General features: G+C 39.8%; 3 protein-coding genes across 13 annotated transcripts in view; all 3 read left to right on the top strand.

The window, feature by feature from the left end:
• arhgef1 (Rho guanine nucleotide exchange factor (GEF) 1) overlaps positions 1–16,617 on the top strand; it is a 44,493-nt gene extending 27,876 nt beyond the window's left edge. For 2 of the 7 annotated variants that reach the window (XM_085291566.1, XM_085291565.1), the window contains exons 11-30: positions 25–57; positions 629–817; positions 1,257–1,392; positions 4,270–4,457; positions 4,569–4,715; positions 5,034–5,116; positions 5,365–5,490; positions 5,665–5,779; positions 7,920–8,020; positions 8,200–8,274; positions 8,390–8,465; positions 8,824–8,991; positions 9,080–9,167; positions 9,260–9,376; positions 11,142–11,194; positions 11,287–11,430; positions 11,554–11,679; positions 12,322–12,503; positions 12,943–13,047; positions 13,534–16,617. In XM_085291566.1, coding sequence (XP_085147692.1) covers positions 25–57; positions 629–817; positions 1,257–1,392; positions 4,270–4,457; positions 4,569–4,715; positions 5,034–5,116; positions 5,365–5,490; positions 5,665–5,779; positions 7,920–8,020; positions 8,200–8,274; positions 8,390–8,465; positions 8,824–8,991; positions 9,080–9,167; positions 9,260–9,376; positions 11,142–11,194; positions 11,287–11,430; positions 11,554–11,679; positions 12,322–12,503; positions 12,943–13,014 — 2,219 coding nt within the window. In that variant the 3' untranslated portion in view covers positions 13,015–13,047; positions 13,534–16,617. Of the gene's footprint in view, positions 1–24; positions 58–628; positions 818–1,256; positions 1,393–2,452; positions 2,465–3,185; positions 3,351–4,269; positions 4,458–4,568; positions 4,716–5,033; positions 5,117–5,364; positions 5,491–5,664; positions 5,780–7,919; positions 8,021–8,199; positions 8,275–8,389; positions 8,466–8,823; positions 8,992–9,079; positions 9,168–9,259; positions 9,377–11,141; positions 11,195–11,286; positions 11,431–11,553; positions 11,680–12,321; positions 12,504–12,942; positions 13,048–13,533 lie in introns of all 7 variants that reach the window. The other 5 variants (XM_085291571.1, XM_085291569.1, XM_085291568.1 and 2 more) reach the window with 5 other exon arrangements.
• Positions 16,618–16,759: 142 nt separating this feature from the next.
• On the top strand, positions 16,760–20,871 carry cd79a (CD79a molecule, immunoglobulin-associated alpha). The gene is made up of 5 exons (XM_085291573.1): positions 16,760–18,314; positions 18,773–19,093; positions 19,724–19,839; positions 20,061–20,123; positions 20,283–20,871. Exons 1-5 carry the CDS (start codon positions 18,275–18,277, stop codon positions 20,406–20,408), a joined length of 666 nt encoding a protein of 221 aa, XP_085147699.1. The 5' UTR covers positions 16,760–18,274; the 3' UTR covers positions 20,409–20,871.
• A 190-nt stretch (positions 20,872–21,061) lies between these two features.
• The window catches only part of lipeb (lipase, hormone-sensitive b), a 28,813-nt gene continuing 26,906 nt past the window's right edge, over positions 21,062–22,968 (top strand). For 2 of the 5 annotated variants that reach the window (XM_085291563.1, XM_085291561.1), the window contains exon 1: positions 21,062–21,210. In XM_085291563.1, the coding sequence (XP_085147689.1) occupies positions 21,120–21,210 (91 nt within the window). In that variant the 5' untranslated portion in view covers positions 21,062–21,119. Of the gene's footprint in view, positions 21,211–21,657; positions 21,695–22,968 lie in introns of all 5 variants that reach the window. The other 3 variants (XM_085291559.1, XM_085291560.1, XM_085291564.1) reach the window with 3 other exon arrangements.

The raw sequence follows: 22,968 nt of genomic DNA, 5'->3' as shown, positions 1-22,968 counted from the left end.
ATTTTGTCCTACCCTTCTTTCCAGTTACAGTTGAGTCCAAAATTAAAGTGGATGAAGGTAGTCACTGTTCAGAATCCTCCCCTTCTGCTTTTTAACTTGTAGATTGAGAATGGTACTAATTAACCCGCAAGCATGTGTGCATGTCCTGAATCAGTACAGCAAAGCATGTGGGTGGAGCATTGTTTAATTGATGTTGTGCATTGGAGTGGTTCTTTACAAATATTATACTAGCACTGAGTCTTTAAACACTGAAAATGTCATAAGTTTTCATAAATATTTTCTAATCTAAATGGTTGTTCCTCAACTCTTAGACCTTGTTGGCTAAAATCACTTGTGTGGCCCCCTAACCCATACCCATCCAAATCTCGTAGTTGATGACTTTGCACTTTAACTCAGGATTCCCCATTTGTTTTGTGTCTTGCAGAGACTTGCATTAATCTAAAAAACATTGTTGATATACTTTTTGTTTCAAACCAGTCCTTTTGTTAGCTGCAGAAGTCCTGTCTGTCTGACTTACAAAATCTGCTGTGTGCTGTTTTTTGTTTGTTTGTTTGTTGTTAAGTGAATGAGGTTCTTTGTGGTCATGGTTTTTTTGTTTGTTTGGGTTTTTTTTCTTCGTCCTCTCAAGCAGACAGGGATAGAGGGTCAGTCGATCGCAAAGGTCCTGGTGCTAAAACCACCCCGAATGACTCTGGAGTTCCCACTATATCGTTGAACAAGAAGCAGAGTCTAGTCCCTCCTGTGCAACCTGCGGTAGATGTTGATTCCCCAAGCAACAACGCCACCAGCACGACTACCATAGAGGCACACAGTGACGGTAAGGTTGCTCATTGATACTGATGAATGAGATACACCACAGTTGTTTTGGTGTCCTTGTTTAGTATTTTATTGCACTGCCGCTGTCATGGTGTCATGACATGCTTTTTCAGGAGATTATTTGAAATGATGGTGAAACATTTATCTGGCCAGAAATAGTTTTCAGTTTAAAACTCTTTTCTAAAATGAAAACATGTTGTGATTTGGGCTAAATTCTAACATTCTCCTAAAAGTCGCACCCTGACAGTACTAATGTACACAAGATATAACACACAGGCATTTTATGGGCACATAAAAATTGTATCACTATTATATTATACCAGCCTTCAGAGTGATTTGATGTGTTCTTGTAAAATGATTTCCATTATTTCTTTTGCTTAAAACAGAAGGTCAATTTTATTTAACAGAAAAATGCTAAATTTAATTTTCAATTCTTCTAGCTGTCCCAAGCAATCGTTTAGAGCTTCCAACTCTGCAAGATGACTTGCCCTCTGGGCCTGCAGGTGGGCTGATCGAGCCCATCTCGCCCATCTCACCCAGTGACATCCCGCCTGAGGAGCCTGTGGAGAAAGAAAGGTGAGAAGGACGGAGATAGTAATAACAAGTATTGTCTAGGGAGTAAGATAATATCTGCAGTGTAATGAGTAAGAGATTATAAGCATTTCACAGATTTAGAGATTGTAATCAGATTATAATTAGACTTTATGGGAGACGAATGACCAGGGTAAAGTGGGGGAACAAAATGTGTTTGAATTGCTGAGGCTGGGGCGAGCGTGGTAAAACTCCCCCAGCAGTCTGTCCCTGCTGTGTGCTAGCTTTTGTCATGCTGCCCATTGCTCGCTAGCTAACAGAGTCTTCAGTCTTGAGATGGACCCCGATCAGGTGAACCCAAATCCAGCCTTCTACTTCCAGCACTCTGCCTTTCCTTTCCTCATTCCCTCTCTCCTTTTTCTTCTCCATAATGGCACGTGTGCTCTTTCAAATATCTTCTGTGTTTTTTGTGTCTGCGTCCTTTGCATCTCTTGTTGATGTTTACAGCAGAGCTTTATTGCAGGTTTTGTCGCATATAGACATCCGCTGTGCAATTCTATCTTTTTTGGGGGGGATTGAGGTACATGTTGGCAATAAAAAGGCATATTTATCCATACTTGCATATTTGTGATCATAATAGTGCCATTGCATCAATATTGACTCTTTCTAAGTCACAGCCATTAGCCTTGTTAAGCCAAAGTAAAAGCTTTATAAGAATTTGAATATTGGCAAGTTGTTCTACTGCCAGGCTTGAGACAAAACTTAACACTATGTAATTACATTAATAGTCAAATATAGACACTACATTTAGTTCAGCGTTTTTAGTTCATTAGAGCTTTTTATTTTATGTGCTTTTCAAGGTGTCTCTGTCTGTTGCCATGGTCAGGGCCCGTCCTTTGTCCTGCTTGTCTCCACCGTATGTGGTGTTAAATGTTGTGCCAGGGGCTTTGGCATCGTTTTTGGCATGCTATTCTGACAGAGGTTTTAAAATTAGTTTAGGATAGTATGGAGGGATGTGCTTTTTGAACGTTATGGTTGTCACTGTGGCTTACAATAGTTGTGTAAAGGCGAGTGTGTAACAATGTGGTGTCCCGTGTTTTTGCAGACGGAAGACAAGGTGGGTGTCAGCGCCTTGACAGAGTCATGGACATGCTTCAGGCCTTATACTGATCGCATATCACACAAACACAGAACACAACACTCACATGCACATGCTCACATTGAGCTTCACAGTGCTTTGCAGATACGTAACATAAACATGGTGAAACATTTTTAACCTGCTTGTGAAAGAATTAGCTGATTGTTGAGATTAGCTGGATTTTTTGTTGTGTGAAACTGGAGAACTGCTGAGATAGCTTAAAGTTGCAAAACTGGAAACTTGTACAGTATAGTCCACAAAGTACAAGCAATGCCTGGCTAGTTTAACATACCTTTTGTAGATTGGCAGTTTAATGCAGTGTATGAAATATACTTTTACTATCTAAACATATGCATGTCATATCATGCATATTTGCTTGTTATCCATTTTCTTTTTCTCTACCTTTTGCTGATATGATTTATATTTTTGTGTAAATTCTCTATTGATTTATCTCATCCTCTTTATCATCCTAATTACCTATCTTCATATGTACATCTGCTACGTACATCTGCTGTCTTTTCCTTCTACTATGTTTTCTGTTTTTTCTTTTTATTCTCTGGCCTCCCTTTTCCTCTTAAAATCCACACATTTTCCTCTTTTCTTCCTGCTGCTTTCTTTTGTTTCCACCTGTCATTTCTCTTTATTCTGTCTCAAACTGACTCCTTCCTCCCACATCCTTTCCCAACTTCAACCCCTTCAGTAGGAAAGTGGCACGCAGTGAAAGTGCCCGAGTGGACCGACAGTCATCACGGCGGCGTGGCTCTTCTCGGGCCAAACAGTCTCGCTCCCGTAGCGATGTGGACCTGCAGCCACCCTCTTCCACGACAACAACACCTGCCCCGCTCACCCCCCAACACCTCCATCCGTAAGATGGGCAAACCTTCTCTTAATGCCTCTCTTCCTCGTGAGGTGCACAGCAGGGACAGACAGGATGTCAAGTTGAAGTAGGAACAGTGCTGCAGTCCTGAAATAATCAGGAAGCACTTTAAAAATAAAAAATAATTTTGAAGGCTTAAAGCCACCTGGCTCACCACTGTAAAGATCACTTAGGAGGCATATCTGTTAATATCTGTTAAATATTCATGGAAAATAGTGCTAATTGTGTGGATGAGTGGAAATTATTTAAAAAGGCACATTTCTGTTTTCTCCTGTTGAAATTGATCACTCTGGCACTGTTACTGACTAACAGTTGCCTGACACATTGGCTGCTTTCTAATAGTTGACCTGTACTGTGAGCATCAGGGAGTGAAGCATTTAAACAGCACTCTCATTTACAATGATAACGAGGTTCTTTAGGGGAACGAGGTCGGTCAATATTGACCGTTTGATAAACATTAAGTGCCCTTTTATTAGCTTAACTTGCTGTTTTCGAATGTAAAGAATTTTGCAGTTTCTTCTTTGATTATATTTTTATACAGTAATAGGAAATGGTGCGTTTTTCAAAGTTTAGATTTAATCTCAATTATTCTTGAATCACTTTAAAGCCAAAAAAATCTCGGTTTTATCTGAGCCATTGCCTGTTATTTATTGGTGAATTATCACAAGCTACTGAAATCGTGTTATTCTCAGTGAACATTTAGTACCTAGATTATCTAATGTTAACATGTCCCTGATATGCATTTAGAAAGACCAGCTGTTTCACAACTACTTTTGTTCCACAGCCAACAGCCTCCAGCTGTGCTGCCAGAAAGAGTCACATAATTTGATAACTGACTGGTCGCATTTCGTCTAAGCTGTAGTTCTTGTTCTGAAGTAATCCCTCTCGCCCCACATTCACTCTTCAGCCCAGAAGGACTAAGTTTTGCCCCAGACCCTGGCCACTCCCCCACCAGCCCTTTCCCGCAGGTGGAGGAGGTGGATCCGCGGCTGCAGGAGTTTGAGTCTGATCCACCCAACTGGAGGGAGCTGGCCTCTCCTGAGGCTCTGTCCAAACTGACCAAGAAGGAGACCAAAATGCAAGAAGTCATAAATGGTAATTAGAGAGAGACAAACAGTTGATGAGACGATAGAGGAGTTTGTTGTATAGACTATATTTAAATTTCCTATTAATCACTCATACTTTTACTACTGTCTTTCCTCTCAGAGTTGTTTACAACAGAGCACGCACATGTGCGAATGCTGAGTGTCCTTCAGGTGATCTTTGTCAGACCATTGGAGAGAGAGGAGCTTCTGACCTCAACTGAGCTGGCCGCCGTCTTCCCCAACCTTGATGAGATCACTGAAATGCACAGTAAGGGCTGCTGCAAAGAAGCATTTGTAAACACAGCCAGACAGCTGAATATAGCACCCTTCCTTCAACGAATATGCCATTATGCAAATAACACTCTTCCTTACTCATTAGTGAAATCACTAACTGCATGTACTACCTGCAATTGAGGGCACTGTCGTTAAAAAAGCATGATGCTAAATTTGTTCTGGCCAATAGTACCAAGTGTAGATACAAGACGAATGCATAGTGCTGCCTGAATTGCCAACACAGTGTTAGGAAAGAGAATATGCTCACTATCTACTTATAAGTCAGTTGTCTTTTTCTAACTTTCAATTTCAGGTAACTTCTATGAGAGCCTTAAGAAACAGCGTTTGGATAACAACTTCATAGTTAAATCCATCAGCACCACAGTGCTCAACAGAGTGAGTCGTCACAGTCTTTCACTTCATTTCATCATACAATATTTCTCTTTTCTCTCTGTGCATATTGTACAAAGTCAGTATGTGCCAACAAGTTCATTTTACACAATATTACTGTAAAAATGCAACAAGGATTTTGGCCTTTTCTGCACTTCTCGAGTTTGACTCACTTCATTATTATGATTTTTTTTTTCCAACTAGCCACAACACAATCTTTGATTGTAATGTTTGTGTGTGCACGTGTGTTTCAGTTTGGTGGTACAGAGGGGGAGTGGTTCCAGAAACTGACAGCAAGGTTCTGCAGCCACCAGTCATGGGCCCTGGACCAGATCAAGACCAGGCAGAAGCGAGATCCACGCTTCAACATTTTCATACAGGTACCACATACACACAAACATATCCCCCAAGATTGAACAGAGACATACATGGACGCACTTTGCAGATGCAAAGTAATGCAAAATGTGACAAAGGTGTTCTAGTCTGACTGTGTGTGTGTGTGTGTGTGTGTGTGTGTGTGTGTGTGTGTGTGTGTGTGTGTGTGTCTCTCTCAGGAGGCGGAGAGTAAGCCCCAGTGCCGTAGGCTGCAGCTCAAGGACATCATTCCCATAGAGATGCAGAGGCTGACCAAGTACCCACTGCTGCTGGAGAATATCGCAAAGAACACAGGTGTGTGTCTGTATGTGTCCCTGGCCTGTTTGTTGCTCACTTTCATGTGTCAGTATATGTGCATCGATATTGTAAAACTTATTGCATTCTTACTTTCTTTACATTCTTACTTTTTACATTTATTCTTTCCTGATATATAAGATAGTCAAATGCATTTTTATTACACTGTGTATCATCATATTACTCAGCTATATAATGCTGTATATCTGGGTTTGAAAATGTAATCGGAAGTACCACCATCACCAATGATTATGATAGATGTTTGTGGTGTGATACATGAACGTGCACGTGCATGATCCATAAGAATTTCCCTCCTGCTCAGAATCTCTTTCTCTCTCACTTGCTTTATATAATGCTCTGTTTGTTATATACATAACAAGCCAAGGAAGAGAATGGTGAAGGAAGGTGGTTTAAATGACTTTGAATCTGGCATGATTTTTGGTGCCAGATGAGGTTGTCTGAGCATTTCAGGAACTGCTGCTCTACTGTGATTTTCCTACCCAGCCATCTCTTGGGTTTACAGACTGGTCCAAAAAAGAGAGAAATATTCATTGAGTGGTTGTTCTCTAAGCAAAAATGCCTGGTTGACGCCAGATAGGGCTGTTTGATATAACGATATATATCGGATGACGATGTAAAAACGTCTATTGTTTCATTTTACGCTATCGTTTGTTTCGTGGTGTCGCAAAATAAACTGTTTACGGCAATATTTTTTCGGTTGATCTGATATCCTCATGTTGGTGTTGTTCCCAGACCATCATGAAAATGTTGTTCCAGGATCAACATTGCAAGTGACCAATCAGAATGATGGTCTGGGAACAACACCAACACGAGGATATCAGATCATCCCTCTCTTTCATCGTTTTGATGGTCACTGTAGTGGCTATATTAATTTCTTGAAGTTCTCTCTTTCTCTTATATTTAATATAACCACACTACGGACGGGCAAGCGCCTGTTTTTATGCGTTGTGGTTAGCAACAACAACAGTAACACCATGTTTCACATAAACCTTTCACAATAAAGCTCAAGATCCTGTTGAGACTTTTCAAAATAAACCGAATCACGTGAAAGAGCAGATTATTTACGGATGAGAAATAAAAAAGAGCCGCCAGGCGCTAAAAAATAAACCTTAGACTCAAATGTTAGAACAGGCTTTTCCCCGCAGCACGCTGTGTATTAAATACTCACAAAGGAAACGGCAGTCGTTACAACTTATGACTAAAAATGTATCGTTTCATGCATCGGTTAAAACACTCGACTCCAGCTACATGACGCGCAGCTGGAAACACTTCCCGCAAGTCGAGCTGCCCGAGATTCACAGAATTTACAGTTTACATTTTTGTAATTTATATCGTTATCGGGACGATAGAATTCCTATATCGGGATATGAGATTTTGGTCATATCGCACAGCCCTAACACCCAGAGGTCATTGGAGAACGGCCAGACTGCTGTAAGCTGATAGAAAAGTAGCCAAAATAATCATTTTACGATCAAGATATGCAAAAGAGCATCTCTGAATGCACAACTCAAGAGTATTTACAGCAACTTGTTAAATCTGTGACACAGAGAATTAAAAATGCATAGAACTTTGATGTTCTTTAAGGGACATTAAAGTAAAATAAACATATCTTGAGAATTTACAGCCTAAAGAGGTTTCAGCAGGATTCCTGTCTTCCTTCGTTTGAAGGATCAGCACAGAGTTCTATTGCAGTAAATCTTTTATATTCTTCAATGCCTCCATCAAAACAACTCACTGAAATAGGCAGCACCCTGATTGGGTGCCCCCAAGAGTATCGTAGAGTATCCCCAAAAGCTAAGGAAGAAAGCCAGAGTTAACAAAGAAAGTTACTAATTGCCCTTATGATAGCTGTCATCTCTTGCTTCAAAGTATATCCCCCTTCTGCAGGTGTTGATGTATGAACTATAACATAACACTTCTTGAGTACTTTGACTCTGTGACCAGAAAGTTGGTACCACGAGGAGGACCAATGGAAAGTTTTGGTGTGGGTTTTTTTTTTTGTTTGTTTGTTTGTTTGTTTTTTGTTAGTGTTTTGTTACACTCTTGATTTATGGCTTTTGTCTGGGCTTTGCTGTTAAAGACATATTTTTCTCATCTCTGTATTTCTCTCTAACTGCAGAGGATCTAACGGAGAAGGCAGCAATTGAGAAGAGTGCAGAGTGTTGCAGAAAGATCCTCAACCACGTCAATGAGGAAGTCAAAGTGATGGAAAACCTGTTGGTAAGAAATGCTCAATTCACCACTCAGCCAACAGCTGCGTGGTAACTTGGCACCAATTGAAGTTTTGTAAATGAATTTTGAGACTTCTTTAGCTCACTGCTTATAAGAGTACATCTTTTTCTGTGCTATGTTATCAAACAGACCACAGTCTGACTCACAATCATTCTCTCTGCTCCCAGACTCTGAGGGAATACCAGCGCAAATTAGACACATCAGGACTAAAACCCAGTAATGAGCTCTATAGTGAATATAGGGTGGGTTTCTTTCAACTAAACTTGTCTTTTGCACACAGTGTTGCAATATTCCTTTTTTTTTCCTCCAAGATTTTGTTGAAACATATTCATGTTATTCTCCTCCTGTCTGTACTAGAACATTGACTTGACTCAGAAGAAGATGCTTTATGAAGGCCCACTGATATGGAAAGTCACCAAAGAAAAGGCCGTTGGTAAATATGTGCTATATTACAGGCCTTTCTTTCACAGCAACAAGGTCAAACATTTCAATATATTGCAAAGTAATACTTTTCACACTTAAACTAAAAAATATTTTTAAAAGGAAGAAAAGATTTTGTAGAACGTCATACAGATTTTATGTCTTTCACTTCTCTTTTATGAACATCAAAATCGGCAAAAAAAACCCCAAAGAAACAGACTGACATAGTGATTTATTTACTTCCCCTTTAGCATTATTTCAGTTGAATTACCGAAATTTGGCAAGTTAATGAGAATCAAATAGGCAGCATAATGGTTGGCCTGTTGCCTCGCAGCAAGAAGGTCCCACTCTTTCTGTTCCCTGTCCTTCAGAGGTGCAATGTGTGTTGCTTGCGGACTTACTGGTGCTCCTCCAGAAGCAGGATGACAAGATGGTCGTCAAATGCCACAGTAAGAGTAACATCGCTGCACAGGACGGCAAGCTGATGCTGAGCCCAATTATTAAGCTGGACTCAGTCTTTCTCCGTGATGTGGCCACAGGTTAGCAGTGCACCACAGTACAGTAGTTTGCAAGTCACTCTAATCGTAAGATAAGTCTTTGAATTGCTGTTTTCTCCTGTTGTGTCAGATCGAAAGGCTTTCTACGTGATATTTACCTGGGAAAGCGGCGCTCAGATTTATGAACTAGTGGCTCAGTCTGTTGGAGAAGTAAAAATGTAAATACCAAAGAGAATTGTATTCATAAATCATGTTTCCTTTTGATTTCAAAGCGCAGGATAATTTCCCCCCCGTATTTCCATATTTTTAGTTGGACTCAAGTGATAAAGAAAGCAGTGGATGACCTGAAGAAGAGTGGCAGCACAACCAAGAAGTTGACGGTGGCTCCTGGAGTTGGAGTTGTAGGACCTCCCTTCAGTCCCATCAGGTGTGTGTGTGTGTGTGTGTGTGTGTGTGTGTGTGTTCCTGTCTAACTATCTTTGTGAAGACTGAAATGTGCATTCTACTATAAGATAAGATAACCTTTATTAGTCCCACACGTGGGAAATTTGTTTTGTCACAGCAGGAAGTGGACAGTGCAAAAGTTATGAGGCAAAAATTAGAATACAATAAGAATAAATACAGTACACAACTGTACAGAATAGAATAAAATAATATACTATATACAGTAGAATAAAATAGAATAAAAATATACAATAAGATAAAAATAGAATACAAATACAAATACTATATACAACTGAGTAAAAATACAACGATGACAGAAAGGATTATTGCACTTAGTATTATTGCACATGTGTGGATGTGTGTGTTTGTTCAGTTAAAGTCTTTGTTGTGGAGTCTGACAGCAGTGGGGAGGAAAGACCTGCGAAATCTCTCCGTCCCACACCGTGGGTGCCGCAGTCTCCCACTGAAGGAGCTGCTCAGTGCTGTCACAGTCTGCTGCATGGGGTGGGAGACGTTGTCCAACAGGGATGACAGCTTAGCCGCCGTTCTCCTGTCACTCACCACCTCCACTGGGTCCAGAGGGCATCCTAGAACAGAGCTGGCCCTTCGGATCACCCTGTTCAGTCTCTTCCTGTCCCCAGCAGAGATGCTGCCGCCCCAGCAGACCACACCATAAAAGATAGCAGAAGCCACCACAGAGTCATAGAATTTCTTCAGGAGTGGGCCCTCCACCCCAAACGACCCGAGTCTTCGCAGCAGGTACAGCCTGCTCTGCCCTTTCCTGTAGAGGGCGTCTGAGTTATGAGTCCAGTCCAGTCTATTGTTCAGATGAACACCAAGGTACCTGTAGCTGTCCACAGCCTCAATGTCCATACCCTGGATGTTCAGTGGTTGCAGTGGAGAATGCTTGTGCCTGCGGAAGTCTACCACCAGCTCCTTGGTTTTACTGGCGTTGATCTGGAGGTAGTTCAGCTGGCACCAGTCCACAAAGTCTTGGGTCAGACCTCTGTACTCCTTGTCGTCCCCATCAGTGATGAGGCCGACTATTGCAGAGTCATCAGAGAACTTCTGCAGGAAGCACTGGGTGGAATTGTGGGAGAAGTCTGCAGTGTAGATGGTGAAGAGGAACGGAGCCAGAACCGTTCCCTGTGGGGCCCCCGTACTGCAGACGACCCTGTCCGACACACAGCCCTGAGTCCTCACATACTGTGGTCGGTCGGTGAGGTAGTCCAGGATCCAGGTAGTGAGGTGATGGTCCACTCCAGAGTTCACCAGCTTGTCCTTTAGAACCGAGGGAAGAATGGTGTTGAAGGCACTGGAGAAATCAAAGAACATGATTCTCACAGTGCTTCCAGCGGTCTCCAGGTGAGCGAGGGAACGATGTAGGAGGTGAATACTTGTGAGAACCAACAGTCACTTGTGAGGACACACGCACCGGTCCGCACAAATTTGAAGGCCTTTTTGAGCCTCAAAATGCGGTTTTAGAGTCAGGGTTACAATTAGGTTATGGTTAGGTTTAGGGTCAGGGTTAGGCATTCATTTTTAATGGTTAGGGTAAGGGGCTAGGGAAACCATTATGTCAGTGAAGGTCCTCACTAAGATGGCTGAACGTGTGTGTGTGTGTGTGTGTGTGTGTGTGTGTGTGTGTGTGTGTTGGAAAAAGTGAGAGATATTCATATATTGCCAAAGTTTATTTATCAAAAAATCCAATTTCCTTGTTTTTACTTTTTTTTCCTCCTTTCTTTTAGTCTGAATCCCCCTATGAGCCCGATTGAGAATGGAGCTTTGAAAAGCAGCAGTGGTGAGACCGTTGTGACTGCACACCTACAAATTTGCCATTGTTACACACTCATAAAGACATAAGCAAAATTTAAGACTTATCTCTGTCTGTAGATCAAGATAAGGACAACTTGAAAGATAAAAAGTCGACCGATCCCAGGCACAGGCTGATTGATTTCCTGTCTGACAAAGGGTTTGACTTGATAGGCCACACCAAAAATGATCAGGAGAAAGTGGCTAACAGTGCATTAGATGAAGGTGAATAGGGGTCTTCCTTGTACTTATATTCATGAACTATAAATGACTATATTTTTGGCTTTACTTTCTTTCAAAGTAGCTTACCTATCCTAATAAAGCCAATGAATCTGTCTCCTCTGTTAGTCATGTCCCTGAAAAGGCTCCTGGTCGGCAGCATCAGTCTATCAGAGGACTCACAACCTGATGAAGAACATGAAGTAGGGCAATCAAAAGGCCCTGGGCAAGATGTGGAACAGCATCAGTTAACAGGTTTGGCCTATTTTTTTGTCTTTCTTTTTTCTTTTCTTTTTTCTTATTTTTTTAAAGGAATAGTTTCATAGCGATAGATGAAGAGAAGCTTAATACCACTCATATCTGTAAGCTAAATAGAGCCATCTTAGCTTAGTCTTGGTAGTTTTATCTGTACAACTTCCCAGAATATTTTTTTTCTTAAGCAGTGACTTTCCAGAGTTGTTAACATTAGCGGATGCAGCAAGGCTAGCTGCTTCCTATCTCCTCTTGATGAATTGTTATTAAGCATTTAATGTTGAAACCTCTGGCATGTAGTTTCTTGTCCTTATTTTTCACCCTCAAAACCCCAGTGTTACCTGATTTATTTGTTTTTTTTAATTAGCGACTTTACACATGATTCTACACATTAATCAAAAGTATTAAAGTATTTCTAATATCACAATTTGATATCAGTATATCCATTTTAAAAGCAGGATTGCAAATCCCCTCGCGTTAAAGCAGGATTTCGTGTATGTGTGTACTATTCTATTTAATGCAGTATTACAAGGAACTTACAATGTCAAAGGATTTTTGCAGTGCTAATTATTAATGGCCAGAATTTATTATTATTTAAAGACTGCTGACTCTTGACACTTTCAAACTAAATATTTCTATCCACAGATGAAAGTCAGACCACGAACGAAGTAGCTGAGGAGACGAACCCCACGAGTACAGACAAAGAAGGTCAAAACCCAAAAGGAGACGATGAGAGCATCAGCGCGCCCCTGGTGCTGTCCCAGGAGAGGAAGGAGGAAGTGTGCAGGAGGCTACGCAGCCTGGAGGAACAACTAAAGAGACTACAGGTGAACAGAGGGGGAGATGGAGGGGAATATTGAGAGAAAACTGTAAGCAGGGAGCAGAACGTATGACAGGGGCAGATAGAAATGTCAGCTCTAACAAAAGATTGGAACTGACTAGAAAGAGACTCAAAGCTGGGCATCAAGATTTCAGTGGGGATAACTTGAGTAAGGAGTGAGCTGTGGACAAATGGGGCCAAATGGCACAAAAGAGAAACCAGAGAATAGAAAACCATTTAACTGCTGCTGTTATTGCTTTGCTGAAAATTGCCTTGTGAAATTGGACTTCTCTAAAAATGGCTATTATGTCCAGCACTTGCAATGGGATGTGTCAGAGAAGCAGTGAGGGAGACGAAGAGAGGATGTTAAGAGGAGAAGGTTGAATTGTGTGTGTGTGTTTGTGTGTTCTCAGTTCCTAAGGTTATATTGATTTTGTGTGTTGCAGACTGTAGAAGAGGAACACCACAAGCTGCAGGAGGCCCTTTCCAAGTTCTCACTGGAGGGGGGCAGCTTCTAGTGACCCACCTTAATGCCTCCTGCTGGCCATTAGGTGAGAACACTAAACTAGATAGTCCTGTTAAGTATTGAATTGTCATTATGATTAATGGTATAGAGCCATTTCCACTCATGAATGGACAAGGTTAAAAGAATCAGGTTTAGCTTTTGGACAGCTTTTTATTTCACCCTGAAAAATATGTGCAGTGTTATAGTTAAGCTGTGTATATCTCAAGAAAAATCCATAAACAGGTTGGGGCAGCTTGTACGTGGCCTGAGAGGTGAAGCCCAAGGCAAAAACAAAAACCACTTACTGCTGGTAGTTGCAACTATTGGCCGTGAGCTAATGGCAACATTTGAAGGTGACTGATGACAGCAGCTGCATTTTTATGAGCTCTTCTCAAGCTGCATTTGCATTTTTGTGACTGTAAAGTCTGAAGAATCAAAATGAGTCTACAAAAATACTAGATTTAAAAAAACAAAACAGGATTTATATTTAAAAAAAATGTTTGTTTTTTTGTTTGTTTTGTTTTCTGTGCAGGTTTTGACTGGTTCTGGTTTGGACTGAGTGACTTTCAGAGGCTTTCCTGGAAATTCCTATACCATCACACGTCTATGACCGGACCATCGATACATTTCTTTTTCTTCCCCTCTTGCGTGTGTGTGGGTGTGTATGTCAGCTGTTTGCAGCCAATCAGAAGTTTTATTTTCTTTTTTCTCCTTTTACCAATTGGCCATTTAGGGAAGGGCTTTGTGCACAGTGCAGTGGTTCAGTAATGGAACATGTGTATGTGCGCGTGCATGCTGGATAGAGGGCTATACAAAAAAGAAAAAAACAATCCTAAATTGGGGTTTGAGGATGCTGTTAGTGAGAGGTGCCAAAGGAAATGAAGCAATATTTTGCTGTTAGTGAGTTGCTGCCTAAGAAAATATAGTGATTTGAGTCTGCTGTAACACACATACGCAAACCAGAAACATGCATGATGGAAAATAATTTACAGTAATGCCAAATTCTAATGTACAGTAACAGAGAGAGCCTTAAATGGCCAATATAGCATTAGGTCTATTGAAATACTACTACTGATATATAGTGTTATTTCTAGTCTATGCCAAAGTAAAACAGAGATGCACTTTTAATCAAAACAAGATGAACGCACACAGTTATTGCTAAATTTGTTACTTTTAGCTCTGTATTCTGTATGGTTATTAAGGCACCCCTCATTATTGAAACGATGCATGCAAGAAAGTGTGTGTGTATGTGCGTTACAATTTTTTTTAATTAAGGATATATTTCTTCAGATGATTCTTACTGTAATTAGGTCACATAAAAATCATTTATAAATAGTGGCAGTATAAGTAATCTTGCTGTTAATAGTGGAGATTTGTTTGTATGTACCGCTTTTATTTATTCCCTTGAGTCCTTGTGTGTCAGTGAGCTTCTTCACCTGAGTGAAGCTGATACAATGCCAGGCCAGAAACAAAAAGTGATGTGCAACTGTCGGACAGGACAGACAAAAACGAAGCTGGCGTGTGTGAAGCAGATCAGAGTGGAATAGAAAAGTGAAAGAACTGGGAACTGGTTTCAAGGGGGTTGCTTTTTAGAAACCTTTAACTTGATGGTCATGAGAGAGTAGAAAGTAGGAGATTGGGATTTGCGCCCCTATATTAAATAAATAAATATATATAGCGCTCAGTATTACTATGCTCATATCATTTCAGAAGTTTCAACTTACCTTTAGAGAGGGTTCCCAAATGCTCGTCCAAAACACTTTAGTTGGGGTTATACTTTTCAGACGTATTATGAGATCAGATTGATTTAGTATATTGCAAATTTGAGCTAAGGTGATATTTTATTGAGCGTTGACTATGGTAATATAATTTCTGATCTGTGGCGTAACTGGGGCTGTGCACACAGGACCAAAGAAGTAACAGCAAACCGCTAGATCCTCATTTGTACAACAGCTTTATTAGTGACGTGCATCATCTGTGTAGTAGTGTGTCACAAAATGTTGATGCGGGAATGGTGGCTCAGTAATGCAGTCTGGAATCAGCAGCCGCTTTTCTTCACCCCAAACACGAAGGGATTTTAAAAGCACATTGAATAATAAAAACACTTCTTTTTTTAAAGTTAATGTAAAGAAAATACCAAGATGAAAAACGTTAGATTATTTGGGATTAGTCATAAGACATGAACAATCTATAGGACTGGGAAGTTTAAAATTGAATGAAAAAGTTGCGCTATAGAGGATTAAGAGACGCACCGAACATGCCCCTGGTACTAAGCTGAACATATGGGGCTGATACTGACACAGCAGCAATACTGTAGCCAGATGAGGACACAAAGGAAATGCTGAAGGTCTGGAGGAAGGAAAACTGTAGACTCATTCCTACAGAAGCACGTCAGGAGCACTTCCTGACATCCATTCTTATTGTTGTTGTTGCCACAACAACAAATGCCACCTTTGAACCTACTGAACCTCACCGGGTTTGCTCATTTTGATCACTTAAGTGTTCATAGGCTTCAAAAACTATATATGATTCTAGCATCTCTCTCCACGTATTGTTCTTTGGACGTGTATATAAATGTAGTTTGAAGGCAAAAAAAGACAAAGACAAAAAAATAATAGCTCCCCTCTGTGTCTTAAGCTCTTTTTTTTTTTTTTTAGCTACACACTCTTCTTCATAACACACTCACACCTTTTAATTGCGTAATCACTTGTTTCTACTGCACAGTTTTATCCTACATTTTGTGTATTGAGTCACTTAAGTAGGTTGGGGAGGGAGTATTTTCCACAGAGGCTTTTGTAATTTTTTACTATGCATTTTCCACAATGGTGAGAGAGGCAGGACTTGCCTGTAACTTGTCTTTGCATTTTGATGATTGTGAATCAATTGAAAAAAAAAAAAATTCAGTGCCAACCAGCTCTGTACTGTGGGTACTATACCTCAGGCTACCCACAGTGCTTTTTAAGAAAAATTCAATGTCAGTGGTAGACATTTGGAGTCCAGCTACCACCAGCATCAGCTGATTCCTTCAGTCTCCACTGGCTCAACGACTACTACAGGCACTTCTCGCGCTCTCTCCTTTAAATGCTTTTCCTCATGTATTCCATATACAAAATGTATAGAAAACTTTATTTATAGAGTGGTGCCTTGTTCTAACGATCAAGTTGTTTGCTTCATAAAAGACTCTTTAGTTGAACACAATCACTGCTGTGTACCTCAATGAGAAACATGACTAGTAAGCAGAGAAAAATCATGACAGGATTCAGATTTTGGTGGTTTAAGGTTTGAGGGTTGTTTCTATATGTAGATTTAACTTGGGCTTCATCGCACTATTTTTGTGTCCATCTCTATCTCATAGTGAGGATGTAAGCCCTCTACCAACTCAGCCGACCAGTGCCCAGTATATTTAAAAAAACAAAATAGACATTGCTCCTTGCCATACTGGTGTTTGCCACCTTATCTATAAACATTATATATGCAAGAACTATACTGTGTATTTGGGTTTGATTTTTATTGTGTAAGATGCTCTTTAATGATGTATACCTAAACAAATTTGTGGTACGTTCTATTTTTTAATTCTTTTTTTTTTTTTTTTTTTTCAATAAACTGGGGAAATTTTTTTCTGTTTTCTTATTTACAGTTGGGAGAACATCATGACAATTGTTTAGGGTTCAACCATAGTTGGGCTTCACTCCATTTGTTTTGAAATATACAGTGCATATTTTAAAACACATGAATTATAGAATATCAGGATTCCATGTAAATCCCAGTCCTTTAAATTCTAAATATTTAATTGAAAAAATGATGTGTCAAATCTCAAAGCTGATAATATTAATCTGCAATATTCAGTTAAATAATTGTGCCCAGAAAGGTATTTAAAAGGTAAAGATAATGGCTTTATATGCAAGTAGCTATCTCTTTCTAAATGTTGAATTGCAAAGAATTTACAGGGGTTTTTTTAATAGACAGGGAACAAGGCTGAAAAATATTAAATGGATATTAAGGCAAAGCTGTTTGAAACAATAGATTTCTGTAGTGAAAGGCACTGCATTAGTTCAGGAACACAGTTCATGACACTGCATGCACCAATTAAACAAAGCTCCGCTATAAAACAAGAAAGGTAAACAAGATCCAGAAACTCTCCACCTATGGGTCTGACCTCATTTGAGACAAAGTGTTTGTTTTGTCTGATTAATCTAAATTTGACATTCTTTTAGTTTTGATGGGTGCACTCTGTAACAATCCAGCTATATCACTGGAAGGTTTGGATCAGCCATCAAACAGGACAAGAACAGACTACAAAGGACTGTGAGGTCTGCAAAAAAATAAAACACACCCTAGACATGACCTCTTCCAACTATTCCCCTCCAGTAGGTGCTATAACAAGCAGTGTCACTACTAGAATTTGGCAACACTGGGACCTTAAACAGGTTGCACAGGTATTCCAACTCCTCCAGGAAAGTACAGCAATATTTGCCATTGCCAGAAAGCTTCCAGTGTCTTCCAGTAATGGTTTTAAGAGCATAAAGGTTCCAAGAGACAGGCAGCTACTTTAAGAGAGCAGAAAAGGTACCTGCTCCTTTGTGCAAGGAGGAACAGCTGGAAAACTACAAAATGACCTTCAGCAGACTTCAGAGGGTGGCCGGAACATTGATGTCCTCTAGTGGGTCCTGTGCTCACTGGAGATGATATGTATTCATATCATTAGCAGGTAATGTAGATGTTTAAATGTTAGGGATTTAAATGTTAATCAGAGTGGTGATGAGTGGGAGGAACAACAGCATGGCTCCAAACTGAAATGGTCTCACCCAGTGGAAACACAAGACACTGAAAAGAAAAACGACTGACCAAGGCTCCGAACTGTTTAAAAGTAAGACTTTTACTTCAAAGCTCGAACAGTTTGTCTCCTGAGTTAATGCTTTCAGAAAGAAGAAGAAATGCAATACATTGTCCCTCTATCAACTGTTCCATTTCCACTTTTTATATTTGCAATTTTCAGTCAAGAGCAGCATTTAGTTGCTATTTGCATGTTTAACAGACTTTTTTTTTTCTTTTTTTTTTAAACAAAGTTCTATTTTTTTAAGCATTTGGATGCAGCACTTAAGCAAATGTGGGCTGGTGGAAATTTATTCAAGCATAAATCCTGCCACTGAAAAACAAGACACCAGTGTGATCTTGCAGAAGAGAAGACTGAAGCAGAGCTGTGTGTAGAATTTTTTTTTTTTAATCAGAATTTTATCCTTTTTTATTCCTAGATTGAATTTTGGCTTACAAAAATGGGGATGGTTGTAATATTTGTCCTCTCCAGCTTGGTGGGTGAGTCAGATTATATTTTTAATACCGTACATTCAAGTATTTGAACTTGTTTTATTTAGAAGTAATCATTGACATCATCCATTTATTATATATTTCAGTAATATCAGTTATGTTTTTGAAAGATTAATTATTTCAGCGTGTCATATTTCTACATATCGGTTCAGTATATATGTACTTATGTATTCATTTTTGTTTAACTCTTTTGAGTTCTGCTTCAGTGAACCACATTTCCTGTCAAAACAGATGGCTGTGCTATCATGATGACATTTTTGCTTCAGTCGTTCTGGTTACTTATGCTATACAATTATAGATCATTTGGCATTTTTAAAGCATATTTTAATACTTTGTCAGTTTTGAATATGGGTTGTGAAATTATATGCAGTCATCATTAAATAATCGGAGACCTCAATAACAAATCCTACAACATAACCTGTCTTAACATGCGCTTTCTTCAACAGTGGGTTTTGCTTGGGGTGAGCTGATTTTAGAACCAGACAGACCCTCACTGAGTGTGCCAGTCTCTGAAAATGCTTCACTGGAATGCTGCTATAAATCACCGTCGGGGAGAGTGAATGTCCACTGGATCTATTATAACAAAACTCAGCAGATGTTGTTAGATAAAACAGCTGAATCACAGAAAGATTCCAAATCTGAAAAAATATATTGTGCCCAACTGAACTTCCCTGAAGTAAAGCTGGAGAACCTTGGATTTTACCATTGTCAGCTGAATGATAGTGGCAACACATATTACACACATGGAACCTACCTGCGTGTCTACAGTGAGTGTGTGTGTGTGTGTGTGTGCATGTGTTGTTGTTGGGGCGGGGTGTCACTACTTCATAAACCATAAATCCTGTTATTGTTAATCTGCCCAAAAGCTGTGAAAGTGGCAGCATCCACATATATTCAATTTATTTAATCTTTACATCTTCAGGATTGTTGCATTGCAGTATGCTGCACCATTCATTCACTTTAAATAGCACCAAATTTAGAATTAAATTTCAGTCAATGTGCAAAGGCATTAGTCACACTGAAAGGCCACTTCACACACTAATCTCATTAAAACCAGATGGTAGATGAGGAAACATAAAACTGCCAATCTGAGGGATTATGTGTGCGATAACCTGCATTGTTAACGTGACTTAACAGTACCACCAATTGTATGTTTAACTGTGATCCTTATGCTAAATTTAACCGTTATATAACAAAACTATCAGTGTCATAATAAATCTCCCAGTAAGGCTTTTGAGTAATTATTTTGTTAGCCTGCGTTTTCATGTGCAGGCTAACAAATACGCAGCATTCACGTGTTCACACTTAAAGCAGAAAACGATAACTCGTGTTTAAAAACCAATACGTGCAACTGCTAATTTGTTTGTTTGACCTCTGAACCCTTTCTGCATTCCTAGAGCCAATGGAGAAGACCATAAACCTGAGAGAAACCACCAAAAACAAGATCCTGATAGCTGAGGGATTCTTACTGTTACTGTGTGTGATGCTGCCTTCTGCCATTCTTCTGTTCAAGGTCGTTGCATTATTATACAATGAACATCAGCACTACTGTTGAAGCTATGCTTAATTTCAAGCATTTTCCCAAAAGAGCATTACTTTTACTTTATTATTCATGCATTTAAAAGTAATGGCAGAGCTGTGCGACTCTGGCATGGATTTGTTTTTCTTCCTTCTCCGTCAACAATGGGAATTTGCAACATTTGACTGATTTATTACTTTTGGTTTGCCCTACAGTCAAAGAAGCTTAATGAACTGGAGAAAAAGAAAGCAAAGAAAGAAGAGGAAAATATATATCAGGTCAACATTACATATTCTCAATCTCTTTCCATTACACAAGGCAAAGCAGGAAAGCAGGAGCTAAGAAATGAACACCATTTCTAGTTGTTGTTGATGTGTATATCTTTCACTGATAATAGCCTTTGCATGATTTCCTTTTTGCATTTTCTCAAAAACCAGGGGCTAAATCTGGATGACTGTTGTGCAACATACGATCAGATTGAACGCTCCCAAGCACAGGGCCCGTACCAGGATGTGGGCAACATTAAGGAAGAAGAGGAAGAAATCCAGCTGGAGAAACCATAAAACAAAGTGAATAACAGACAGTTACGAGTGTTACATGTAAATAGCAGGCTTCTTACAACACGCTCTGATTTCAGAGTTTTGTTCTCTGAAGTTTTTTATTTTTTAAGATTTTATCTGTATTTGTCAAAACAATCATAACACAATATCCACTGGTCTGCAACCAGGATTTTAGAAATACTTCCTTATCAACATATCAACTATAAACTTTTTTTCAGTTTTTTTATGATGTTTTTAAATATACTCCTTTACATTTTTAAATATATGTAGGTGTTTTGCTTTAGCTTTTTTATTCTAATTTTGCACACAGATTCCAGAAAAAAAATGACGGGTCAGACTGGTTACGTATGTACCCCAGGTTGCGTTGTCAGCTTTTTAAATATTCATTGACGTGCATCTGCTACAATTATGTGTTTTTTGCTATTTCTGTGAGTGCTGTAATAATAAAATAATATTTAAAAAATCCATCAAATCTCTCTGTAAATTGTCTGAGTAATACAATTGCCCTCTGTGTGCAGTGAATAGGATAGGATTGTTTCTTTTAGGGGGTTGCACAATAAAGAGAGTAGGGCGGCACTTACGAAATTTTGATTTGTCCTGATTGGTTACTAAACAGAAGTAGGTTTTCATTGGCTTACATTTCTTGCGCGGGCGTGGTCTCATGGCTTCTCAGGTAGAAATGTGAGAGGCGGTGCATAAACAGAGTGGGCGAATATGGCGTCCAGCAAGAAGGGTAGTGGGACTAGCAGACTGGAAAAAGGTGTGAATGGAAGGCGCTCGTCCAAACACAAAGAGGGTCCACTGGGTGAGGTTTTTTTTTTTTTTTAAATTTGGTGTACCTACTACGCTCCCTCTGTGGCTTGTCCCTTTAATAACACCCCCGCCCCCCAATTTGTACGCTGTGTCCTCCTGCTAACGTTCGTTAGCGGCTAAGTTAGCTGTCCTTTGGTAGCTGCCGCTAGGTCTGTTTTAGCAGTAAAAGTCTCGTGATTCTTGTATGACAGAAAGAGGCGCTGAGTTAACATGTGTGAGCTGTTGGTGAAATAATTGTCAAGACAAACTCTGACACTCTGTTGCTGGCATGTCTCTAGTTAGAGCATCCTTTAGACGTAGAAGCCGCCTGCACACTGTTAGTAGTCATTGTAACGTTAGCAGCTAGGTTATCTATGTAATAGACTTTAATTAACGGGACACATACTGTATGTAGCACGTGCTCGTATTTATGTTCACTTGTCACTTTTCGTGACTCTAGCGTCGACCGCTGACACCGACCGGACCCACCTGAACAGGTACGCCAAAAACAACCACTAGAGGAGAAGACTAGATTAACCAGATTAAAGCTGCGAGCGTAACACATGCACACAAAGGGGGAGTTTATAGTTGTACTGCCCTGTGCACTAATCGATTAAGGTGGACTGATGGTGACGCTGTCACTAGTTCGACCGGTGTGACGCAAGAGCAGGGTGACACATGGTGACTAACGGCAAGTCTCTGAAAGGCGGTGGCAGACTTTCAAAGCACGCTGCTCGTAGGGACTGTGGACGTGCTATTATTACTAAACACACTCTCGATTTTGCTCTGTTCGTCTGGTAACTAGTCTTCTGTCTCATTGTTTCTAAGAACAGTCCAGGCCACCACGTTCAAAAGGCCATATTTCTGACCGCAGTCTGAATCTTATCTTTGTCTTTGCTATCTAAACAAATGGCATTGTGTGTTGTAAGCACTTATAACTGGATAGGAAACGCTTCCCTAATCTTACTTGTTATGTAAATTTCCTAACATGCTCAGGTTTTATCATCAGACTTATAATTTTCTTACGTGAACCTATTTATGTAAAGGGTGTGGAGGCTCATTGTTGCAAGTTTCCTGTTGTTGAGTTTGGACTTGTGTGCGTGTGAAGGTGCTCTGTTTGGTAGAAAGGTCAAAACTTCGTTCTCATTATACTACTGGGCTCCTGCTGTGCGCTCTTCTGTTTTGCCTTTGCCCTGGACAAAGATGTCTTTCTATAGATTTAATTCTTTGAGTATGACACATGATGTGGCAACTGTCACATCATATGTAAAGATACCATCTTTCAGAGGTTGTGCTGTGATGGAGGGTGCCTTTTGAAAAACAGCCAATTTTTATGTGCTTGGGACTATAATTACCCACTTTTCTACAGCATGGGTCTGTTTAGGCTTGATAAAGTGGGGAAACAAACACCAACGAGTTAGAGAAGGCTTAGACAAGATCAGTACAGTAAGTCAAACTGGCATTGAGAAGATACTTCAATATAACAACTTCGGTAGTGTTTTCTGAGTGGAAGGAATTTCAAGTGAGAATTTATAGTCAAGACAAAAGGAAAGCTCTTAAGTTTATTTATTCACTGCAGTCACCTGACATTTGGAAAAGCACAGGTGTTACAAGCAATGACAAGAATTCCCATGGGGGCAGTGAGTCAGTCAGTCAGTCAGTCCAAATCCAGATGGAATGAGAAACATTCATTTTATTATTTACATCTGTTTCTCATTATAAAATGTTTTTATATCTCCTGAAAATTAACATAAAAATAAACATCTGTCTG

Source organism: Mchenga conophoros, linkage group LG11 (genome assembly GCF_057382185.1).
Source record: "Mchenga conophoros isolate Kocher_MC1m ecotype Shallow Benthic linkage group LG11, M_conophoros_male_GT1.1, whole genome shotgun sequence".
Taxonomy (NCBI): Eukaryota; Metazoa; Chordata; class Actinopteri; order Cichliformes; family Cichlidae; genus Mchenga; species Mchenga conophoros.
Note: the sequence above shows the minus strand (reverse complement) of the source record. Positions and strands in the feature narration are given on the sequence as shown.

Excerpts from the sequence above, each read along its gene's own strand:
- cd79a (XM_085291573.1), top strand. The coding sequence starts at position 18,275 with ATGGGGATGGTTGTAATATTTGTCCTCTCCAGCTTGGTGG. Across the intron at positions 18,315-18,772 it reads TGTCCTCTCCAGCTTGGTGG|TGGGTTTTGCTTGGGGTGAG; the intron begins GTGAGTCAGATT and ends TTTCTTCAACAG. Across the intron at positions 19,094-19,723 it reads AACCTACCTGCGTGTCTACA|AGCCAATGGAGAAGACCATA; the intron begins GTGAGTGTGTGT and ends CTGCATTCCTAG.